The sequence below is a fragment of the Octopus bimaculoides genome, chromosome 3 (assembly GCF_001194135.2).
Source record: "Octopus bimaculoides isolate UCB-OBI-ISO-001 chromosome 3, ASM119413v2, whole genome shotgun sequence".
Lineage (NCBI taxonomy): Eukaryota > Metazoa > Mollusca > Cephalopoda > Octopoda > Octopodidae > Octopus > Octopus bimaculoides.
The window spans coordinates 136,716,035-136,727,283 of record NC_068983.1 but is presented as its reverse complement, the minus strand read 5'-3'; the positions used below and the strand labels follow the sequence as shown (position 1 = coordinate 136,727,283).

At 37.8% G+C, this 11,249-nt stretch overlaps 1 protein-coding gene across 1 annotated transcript in view; it reads right to left on the bottom strand.

Annotated features, from left to right (window-relative positions):
* The window catches only part of LOC106872359 (muscle calcium channel subunit alpha-1-like), a 434,563-nt gene that overhangs the window by 105,843 nt on the left and 317,471 nt on the right, over window positions 1-11,249 (bottom strand). Inside the window, 1 exon segment of the mRNA XM_052966564.1 lies at window positions 106-153. Within this exon segment, the coding sequence (XP_052822524.1) occupies window positions 106-153 (48 nt within the window).

The following is an 11,249-nucleotide window of genomic DNA, read 5'->3' as shown; positions in this document are numbered from 1 at the left end:
TGTGATTATATATATAAGTAAAGAAATAAAAGTGTGAGCATAACAATAATGTAGTGCTGTGTCAATCGGTGAAACGATTAATAGTAACAGGTTTGTTGTACTCACAGCTCCCGAAGATAGCGTTGGCTGTGACGGGTCGTCATTGTCAATTCTCTAAATGAAGCAACATTAGTAGGAAGGGTTAAAGTAGCCAAGACAAACCACAAATTATTCTACCACTAGTAGAAATATATGCACACAAACACACAAAGAGAAAAGAAAAGCCACAAACATATACATATACACAGTAAAAGATAAAAGAAAAGAAAAAAAGCAAAAGAAAAAAATAACATGCAGCAAACAACAAAAAAGGTTTTTGCTGTTTAAGCATGATGCAAAATGATGTGAATTCTGCAGAATGATGTATGGTGTATTTTAAAGATCTAGGTGAAACAACTGCTAGGCAAAAAAAAAAATCTACTCATTTATTTTTGCTATGATTTCACCACTGCAACATCTTGATGAAATTTTAACCATTGGCATTAAAGTGATATAATGTAGGGAGCAAGTCTTCAGATTACTAAGAACATCACTGAAATAACTGTTTGCTTTATTCTCAATTTTCTATGAGAAGTAGTTGCCTAAAGCTAACATTAGTGATGAAATGAAAGTGATGATGATGATGATGGTGGTAATAAGGATTATTATGTAAAAGATATTGATGAATGACCAATAAAATTACAGAGGAAGGTTTAACTAAATGATAGAATGAAAGTAGTTAATACACTCACGTGGTAATATCCCCAGGAGGTATAGATTGAGAGTTGCCAATGAAAGTATGCAGACCTTCAGAAGTAAACATACTTTGGTCTTCATAAACATATTGGTTTCAGTGGAACACTTAGACCTCTGATTTCTAGAAATCATTTGCTTTCAGCGTTGTTAAACCGTGGATCTTATGGTCTTGGCACTCAAGATGGTTGCTCTCAATATATAGACTTAAGTAGAGATGTCTTGAAAAGGGGAAAATCAAAATTCTAGTGTCATTTGCTCAGGAAAAGTAAAAGTGTATTATTGAATTATTGTTGAGATTATAGGTGACGATACTGCTGATAGTCAACATGACCTTATTGTCTATTTTTGTTTCAGTACAACTGTTATGAGATGATGTTTTTATTATCAGTTTTTAGATGTCTAAATTATTTCAGATGATTTGTTACTAAGATTGTAATATTTTTAGGACTATTAGCTTCATCTTTATTAATGAAAAATATCTAATATATATAGACATAAATATTTTTTTAATGTTTTTATCCATAAAGATGAACATTCAGAATCATATCATTAGTGCCATTGATGGGTTTTTGCAGTTGGAGATATTACTGTTGGTACTCTTGGCTTTATTGCTGCTGGTAGTGAAAATGTACTTTTAGTCAATATGATACTATTGCTGTAAGAAACACTCTTAATTGACAATATTTATTTCAGTGTTGCTAATTGAAAACAGAGAGAGAGATGCTTAGTTCTCTAGCTTATCAAGTGCAGAATAAAGAAGTACTTCCCAATGTTTAACTGTAGTTTTTTTCTTTTTTATTTTAACGGTTTAGTCAGAGGAGGAAGGATAGTGCCCCAAACTATTTTCAAAGCTTCTGTAAATGATGGGAAGAAAATGTACTCAGATCAGAGATCTGTTCTGAATGTATACAATGTAAAAAAAGGTGGCAATGTAAAAAAAGGTGGAAGGCTAAACCTATCACTAAAGAACAGGGATAGTCCATTGGACAGGCAAACAATTTTCATCTATTTCACTAACAAGGTCTTGATTAACCTGAGATTATGGTAGAAGTTTCCCAAGGAGTAGCAAAGTGGGATTGAACCATGTAGTTGTGAAGTGAATTTCTTAACCACATAGCTATAACTTCATCCATTATTAAGTCTGTATAGAAACATCAATAAACAAAAGTAGAAGAAAGGGGAGGTGGTTAGCAATGATAAAGTGAAAATGGTGATAGTAAAAGGTTGAGATGCATGAAAAGGAGAGAGAGAGTAGAAAGGTTAAGAAAAAAGGGGAAGAAAAGAAAAGATGAAAGGAGTATAATCATTTAGAAAGTATCAGACCATTCAAGACATGACATAAAGTATCTTAAAGAAAGTATCTTAAAGGCAAAATATTTTGCAAAGTTTATTAAAAGAAAAGAGACAATTTAGGCATCCCATTCTACCTCTCAAGTGAGGGGTAGATGACCCTTAGGCACCTAAATATAGTATAAGCACCCACATGTGTAGACCATACATGGCAAATGTATGCGAAAAGTTAAACAAAGAAGATTAAGAGAAAAAAAAAGAATTGGAAGAACAAAGAAAAGATGAAAACTAAAAAGAAAAGGTATAATAGGAAAAGTATAGGGAGAGGCAAAAACATGAATGTTATTTAACGACAATTTTAAACATTTAAGGTATCATAAGTACAAAGGTATGTTATAACTCTAATTAGGCCTAATTTATAAGTAAAACAGGTGAAGAAAGATATATAAGCTAAGATGAGATTGTAAAGTTAAAATATAGGTAATAGTTATCTAAGAGGATTGGAGAATTTTGATGTATGGTAAAAAATAAACATTTAAAAAAAGAATGTCTACAGAATGTAATTGCATCACACTGTCTGTTTAGGAGAAACTTTTGGTTCTACTGTAATATTTCTAGAGATTCCCTACTGCACAGATTGCATGAATGTGGCTACCTTGGTAAGGTCTTCCAGTCCTAATAACAAACCAGGTAATTTCGAAGGAAATGTTATTAGTCTTGAGGTAATGGATATAATTTGTTAATGTTTAATATTATAAGGTAGAAAACCATGATGTCATAGGAGAGAAATGTGTCTGCATGGATGATGGTGCCCTTGCGTTTAATGATTCTGCAAAGAAAGTGGCTTGGAGATGCCATTATAAAAGACTGCTGAATGTGGAGAATGAATGGGAAGAGGAGAGTCTGCCAAGGGTTGATCCAATTGAGGGATCAGTTACTTGAATCAACAGTACACTGGCAGATAAAGCAATTAAGGATATGAAGACAGGGAAAGCACCTGGCCCATCAGGAATCACCACTGAGATGTTTAAAACATTGGGTTGTGTGGGTTATGGTCTAGTCACCTGTATTGTAAACCAGGTAGTTCATGAAGGAGTCATACCCAATAACTAGTGTAGCAGCACCATAGTCAACTCCTACAAAGGTAAAGGTGATGCTTTAGATAGAAATAACTACAGGGGTATCAAATTATTGGATCAGATGATGAAAGGTACAGAGAGGGCCACAGCCCAACTAATTATGGTGAAAGTTAGTCTAGATGAGACACAGTTTAGTTTTGTGCCAGGCAGAAGCACCACTGATGCTATATTTCTGATAAGGCAACTGCAGGAGAAATATCTAGCCAAAGATAAGCCTCTGTACTTGGCTTTTGTTGACTTGGAGAAAGCCTTTGACAGGGTCCCCAGATGAGTGGTTGGTAAGAGCTGTACAAGCCTTGTACAGGGATGCTGTCAGTAAGGTGAGGGTTGGCAATGAGTATAGTGAAGAATTCCAGGTAAAAGTAGGGCTTCACCAAGGATCAGTCGTCAGCCACCTCTTATTCATCATAGTCCTCCAGGCAATAACAGAGGAATTCAAAACAGGCTTCCCCTGGGAGCTCCTCCATGTTGATGACCTTGCTCTAATAGCTGAGTCATTGCCAGAACAAGAGACGAAGTTTAGGATGTGGAAGCAAGGTCTAGAATTGAAGGACCTTAGGGTCAACCAAGTAAAAACCAAAGTCTTAGTAAGTACGAAGGCTAACAAGTCACAAACTCCTCCAGGTAGATGGCTCCATACGATGTAGCCGATGTAAGCTATGGACACAAAAGGTGCAGCAATATCAAAGGAAGGTTAACCAGGAAGATAGTTTTTGTATGTGGCAGATGCACAGGGGCGATAAACACTGAAGATGTACAGAAAATAGATTCCATCACATGCCAGGGGGAAAAACTAGAAGTAGTTGATAGCTTCTGCTACTTAGGCGATCAAGTCTGTAGAAGGGGTGGTTGCTCTGAGAGTATAGTGGCCAGAATAAGAATAGCCTGGGCAAAGTTCAGGGAGCTCCTACCTCTGCTGGCAACTAAGGGCCTCTCACTCAGGATGAAAGGTAGACTGTATGATGCATGTGTGCAAACTGCCATGCTACACAGCAGTGAAACATGGGCCATCATTTGCTGACCCTTTTCCCGTGTAGCATGAGTTGGATGGTTCAACAAGAACAGACAAACCAAAGGGTTGCATCAGTTACTAAGTTTGCTTTGCCATGGTTTCTACAGCTGAATGCCCTTCTTAATGACAACTATTTAAAAGAGTGTATTGGGTGTCTTTTATGTGGCATCAGCATTGGTGAGGTTGCCAAGTACCTGCAAGATTAGACCCCTCAACTGAGTTGGTTATTGAATGGAGGGATAAGAAATTATGACAGAGGGTCAAGGAGAACAGATGTGTTGCTGAAGTGAATACATGAGTTGCTCACTGAGAGAGAGAGAGAGAGAGAGAGAGAGAGAGAGATGTGAGGTCCATGTACAAGGTGAATATGAGACAAGATAAAAAAGCAGAAAAGATGGATGTGTAGGTGCACTGAGTGAAAAGTGTGACAGATGATTAGAGATAGGGAAGGAGTTGGACACAGAGGGGTAAGTGAGGGATATAGAAGACTGATGGAAGAGTAGGTGTTAAAAGATGAGTTGTTGAGGAAGGCTTGACAGAGCCTCAATTCTCGATACATGGATAAGTCTTCTCAAGCATGAAAAACATTATCATACATAAGGCACACCAGGTGTTTTTTCCAAAATGTAACTTTAGAGACCCAGACACTTGCCCACTCAACCAAGCATGCATGGTTAGCTCAGTGGTATATGAAGCTGAGGTCACTTCAGTTTTACAAAATAATAAAAACTCAAAAGGAAAAGCATACTGGCATATGTGAAAGTAACTTTAACAAAACAAAAATAAAAAGATATGCCAACCACCAGCACATAAACAAGAAGAAAACAACTAATTCAGCAAGCATCCTGTAAAAGCCATCAATGGTGAATCTTAGAGTGATTCATACCATAATGTTAATGGGTCACGGAAGTGCAGGCTTTGTAGAGTAGAAAGAATTTATATCCTTTATAAATCTAAGAATTCCACTGACATACTGAATTCTAGATCCAAGATTTTCACTAAATGAAAGAACTTGACAAATTTCTATTATCAAACTGGAGAACACCACTCTCTCTGGATTAGGCATACAATCTCACAAACTTTAACCTTTCCCCTTGCAAAGTCTGGAGGAAGGGACAGAACCTTTGACCATGTAGGGCCTTCAAGACTGATGCCATTATTATTTCATTTAAACTGTTGCAGGAAAGCACAGTGATTCATGCAACAAGAAGCAAGGAAAAGAGTGGTTGGTCCCACCAAAGGTACTGATAAGTGGACATACAATGTGTGCCTGAGTGGTAGAAATACAAGACCAGCAAGTTCTGAGGAGTAAAGGCCATTACTGTAGTGACAGAAAAGAGACATAGACAGAGAGACAAAGTAGATTTAGTAAGTTGTGTCTTGTTGCATGTAGATGATGCACGATTAGAGAAGAATGAAGGGTTATGTCATCTATATAAGAGTGGGTGTCGGATATTGTGGCAAAAAATTTGTTTTACAACCATGTGGTTTCAGGTTTATTCCCATTGTATGGCACCTTGGACAAGTGTTTTCTACTATAGCCCTAAGCTGAACAAAACCTTGCGTGTGGATTTTGTAGATGGAAACAGAAAGAAACCCATCATATCTGTGTATGTGTTTGTATATGTGTGTGTTTGTGGGTTTATATATTACACTGTTTGAACCTGTGTCTTATAAGTGGGTGTTATTATTCCATTCATGTTTTCTGTTGAGGCTCGGTCTATTTTCTATTATGCGAATGACCTCTGTAATCAGTCAAATTTTACTACGTGTATGATCTCTGTAATCAGTCTGAGTATCATGTCTGTTCTACTCCACATCACTAACACAAAAGAAACAAGCACATGATGATATAGTCAAACATCCTAGGACCAAAAGAAATGCATGGCTAACAATTTCCAAGCTGTGAATAATGACATTCCAGTGCTGTATGGACTCCGTAAGGATCATAAAATAACCACTGATCCAGTGGCAGGACCCCCAACCGGACCAGTCAGCAGAGCTAACATTACTAGCAACTACAGAATCTCCTACTTCTTCTTTATGATCATACACCTCATAATCAAGATGTTCCTGAGACCTGACATGTTGCGTAATAGGCAGTATTTCATTGATGTTAATTTTGCTGTGGGGAAATGCATGGAAATGATCAGTGAGAGTGACATGGAGTTTCATGGTGTTGTGACCCAATGGAATTAGAGAGACACATACAACACTTCATCCACTTCATGCAGTTCTCTGGGTACAGAAAAAATAATATCAGGGTCTACAAGGAACAAAGTTCAAGACTATCAAAGAGAATGACACAAAGGGGATCTGCCCACTATACAGGAGTAAATCATAGAAAGAACTAAGAGGATGATAGGTAAGGCCAACTTATGGCATCACAGCCAAAAATACCAAGCATCATGTTTGTTGATGCTGCTCTTGGAGGCAAACTAGTGTATCATTTAAAAAAAAAAAACCCTAGGCAAACTGAATCTACAGATTAAAGTAGTTGAAGGGCTAGAAGCTCCCATAAAATCCCTGATCTGTAGAACATACCCATTTGAAAGAATCCCCTGTATGGATAGGAACTGTGTAGTGTGTGGAGTTAATCCCACAAACAAACTGCAAAACTAGGAATGCAGTCTATAGTACAAGGCATACAGAGGGGCAGTGCTGTGATGTTGAAGCAGTGGTTTCTGGCAACTTCAGCAGTTTCCCAATGTACACTTTTAGCTCCCAGACTTTTGCTAATGCAAGTAGGCCTGAGGTGCTAGACATGGCAACAAACACGTTCTCATCAAATTTGACAAAGGCGATGAGCTTCTTTGTTGGGTGGAGGTGTATGCAGTGAGTAATCTCACCTTCGATACACACACACACACACATATATGAATACATGCTAAACTAGAATATGGGGGCTCCATAGATAACATAGATGTTAAGATCTTGACATGGAACAAACATAATACTCAGAAAAAGTATGGAGGCCACACACATAATGGGAAATAGTCCAAGCCTCAACAGTAGATGTGAATGGAGTGATAACACTCACCCACTCCACATAACTGAAGACAGAACAGGAATGAAAAAAGAGATGTGGATACAAACAGTGTAATATATAAATCCATTTACATACACTCAAGATAAACCTACACCTACAAAATAATAGATGCAAACACATGAGCAGATAGAGATACAAGATGGAATAAACAGGAGAAAGACAAGATAGATTAGATAGGACAAGATCAGAGAGAAGAGGAAACAAAAAAAAGATAGTCATTGAAGTTGTTACAAAATGAGTGATAAAAGAACTCTGGACAAATAAACTAATAATAATAATAATAATAATAATAATAAATCTAAAGTAAAAATCAACTAAATAGTGATGTGCTTATTTGCAAAATCACCATCACTAAATATAATATCTGTTTCAATACACAATTTCACATCAAGAATCTTGCACTTGCAAAATAAATACATAAACACAAACACACACACACACACATATATATATAAATATACTCTTTCCATATATCATCCTGTGATACACCTGGACACATCATCAGTAATGTTTCCTGGGGTCATTAGGTGTTTTGGGTCTTTCAACATGAGACATCTTCACCTAGATGTCTCAGCCAAGGTTGATCAAGTTCCAGCTTGTCTCCAGTTAACACTGTCCCTTCCAGGGCTCACAACAAATCGAAAGCCACCTTGAAGCAGCTTCTGCTGCCTCTACAGACAACCTGATAGCCTTCTGGTCTCTGTAATGCCAAACATTACAAACTATCTTTGTAAGGACTAGCCTACAAACTTTTGCATCCCACTTCAATGGGATCACACATTTACCTGCCATTGCTCTGGCATAATTCCACTAGCTCAGTATATTTCCTCCTCTTGCACTTGTTAGCTTCTTCAATGTGGTCCTCAGGGAATGGAGAGTTTCAAGAGAACCACCTGCTCGGATGCTTCAGAGACCAACATCACATCCAACTTTAGTGATGTTGAAGCAGTGGTTTCTGGCAACTTCAGCAGTTTCCCAATGTACACTTTTAGCTCCCAGACGTTTGCTAATGCAAGTAGGCCTGAGGTGCTAGACATGGCAACAAACACTTTCTCATCAAATTTGACAAAGGCGATGAGCTTCTTTGTTGGGTGGAGGTGTATGCAGTGAGTAATCTCACCTTCGATACACACACACACACACGCACATATATGAATACATAGTTGTATATGTTTAGCAATTGTAAGAAGATTGCATAACTAATAGATTTTCAGCAATATCAAATGGACGTACCAATTTGAATATAGAATGGCACTTGCAAAATGAATTGAGGAAGTGAGGTGTACTTTTTGTTATCTTTATGCATTTCAATAAAGTACATATAAAACTATAAAAAAAAAGAATCTAGTGCAAGGGCAATAATTCAATATTTAAGACCGAAGAGTTATGCCTCCTGGTATAAAATTTAATCAAATAGCCTAATTATGTAATTAAAGAAAGAAGGGAAGAAAGAATACAAGGAAACAAGAAAGTAAAACGAAAACTATAAAAATTGCTGAATGAAAGAAGGAAAAGAAAGAAAGGAGGAAATAAAGGAATGGAAGATAATGAAAAGAGAGAGAGGTTAATGATGATAATAGAGAGATTTCTAATGGTGACCATCTCAAGTGAGTTTAGACCAGTACTAGAAAATGGTATTTCTTGTGTGCAAGCAACACATAAAAGTTTCGGATTTAGCATTCATATAAAGTTCAGGCGTTAGTGAATTCTTGGGAATTAGTCTCTTTTCCATTCAACACAGTCTTCACCTTATGCTGCATTGCAATAGGACTTGCATTTTTCTAATAATTTCCTAATGTAATTTGCAGTTTTCTCACTTGGCTACTGTTGTGACAATCCATTTCTCATAGTTCCTGACTGAGGTAGTGATTGTGCATATATTTCTTGAACAAAGCTTTCATTATTAAAATGTACTGTTTCACGCTGGATGCCTTTACCAACTGTCTAGACCTGTCTTCAGTCTCATACACAACACACACACACACATGAATTGGTTCAAGGAGAGGAGAAAACTGGTAGCACAAAAGGGGTAATGGAATATGTGAAATTCTGCTCTGCCATAGTTAGAAGGATGAAGGAGGGATGGGTGTTACAAAAATGAGTCATGAGGAGGGCTTGACAGGTACAGAGTGGGTGTGAGAAGTATGCATAGATATTAATGATATTCTTTTAGAATATAATTTTGGCTGAGATGGATGGGTCTTATCAAGCATGGTGAATGCCACTCATCTTGGTTTTTTGTCATCTCTATGAAGCTCAACAACTCGAGATTGGTCTTCAGTACTTTGTACTACACCTTCTGAGCCTCCATCTTCCACAAGTTTTCTTCATATTTAGTAATTGGCAATTTTTTATGCAGCTGTCTTCATCCATACACATCACATGACCATACCAGGTGGTACTCTTGAGATTACATAACCAAGGTTTAACTTTGACTGCTCCAGTTTTCTTTCTTGTGTTACAAAGTAAACATGGCCACTCCACTGGCAGGGTACACCAAGGAAGAACATACACCAGTGATCTGATTTTCCTGGTCTGAAGGTATGTCAGGGGCTGAAATTCATTGCAGGTTTTCACTACAATATGAGGAGAGTTCTCTACTGTGAAGAAGTGTGTATAAGTGGATCAAAAAGTTTAAAAAGTGGCCAGACATGCATGAAGCATGAAAGAACAAAATGCCCATCAACTTCCATTACTGATGTGAAGATTCAACAAGCTTGAGAAATGGTTCTGGCAAACCAACAAGTGATAGTCGATGAGAAAGCATGTCCTTTGCAAATTAGAATGGTTCTGCATCATAAATTATCAACAACAAGCTTTGCTTCTGAAAAGTCAGTGTGAGATGGGTGCCAAAGAGCTTACTGAAGCTCAGAAGTGCAATTGTGTAAAGATCTGTCAATGCTTACTTAATCACTACAATGATGAAGGTGAAGCTTTTTTGGAGAGAATAGTCACACGAGATGAGACCTGGGTTCATCACTTTGAGCCAGAACCCAAAGGGCAGAGGATGGAGTGGACACACCAGAAATCATCAGTGGAAAAGAAATTCAAGACTCAACTTGTCACAGAAAAAGTGATGCAACCATTTTTGGGGATGCAAAAGGACTTAAACTGGAACATTACCAATGTAGGCTACAGTGAAATGCTGGCCAACAAACTGAGACCAGCAATTTGCATCAAATGTTGAGATCTATTATCAAATCAAGTTTTATTGTTGCACGACAAGCCATAATCACATAAGGCCACCCACACCATTGAAAAATTGTGTTTTGAGTTGCTGGAACATCTGCATACACTCAAGATCTTGCCCATTCTGACTATTACTTCTTTAGACTGCTCAAAACATTCATTATGAGGTTGTTGATTTGCTATGGATAAAAAAGAACAGGAAGCACTGCATAAATGGCTGTGTGACCAGCCAAAAAGCTTCTCTGATGGAATAAGCAAGCCTATAGACTGCTGGAAGAAGTGCATCAAAAAGCAAGGAGACTATGTTGAAAAATGATGTAATTGTTCAACCCTTGTTTTTGTTTTAACAAATTACAGAAACAAGAGTGTGTATAAATTTTGACTTATCCTCATATATATAGGCATATATATTTGTGTGTGTGTGATCATCATCATCATCATTTAACGTCCGCTTTCCATGCTAGCATGGGTTGGACGATTTGACTGAGGACTGGCGAACCAGATGGCTACACCAAGCTCCAATCTGATTTGGCAGAGTTTCTACAGCTTGATGCCTTCCTAACGCTAACCACTCCGAGAGTGTAGTGGGTGCTTTTACATGCCACTGGCACGAAGGCCAATCAGGCGGTACTGGCAATGGCCATGTTCAAAATGGTGTATATTTTACGTGCCACCTGCACAGGAGCCAGTCCAGTGGAACTGGCAACGACCTCGCTCAAATGTCTTTTCATGTGTCAGTAAGGCGATGCTCAAATGGTGCTATTTACGTGCCACTGGCACGGAAGCCAGACAGCTG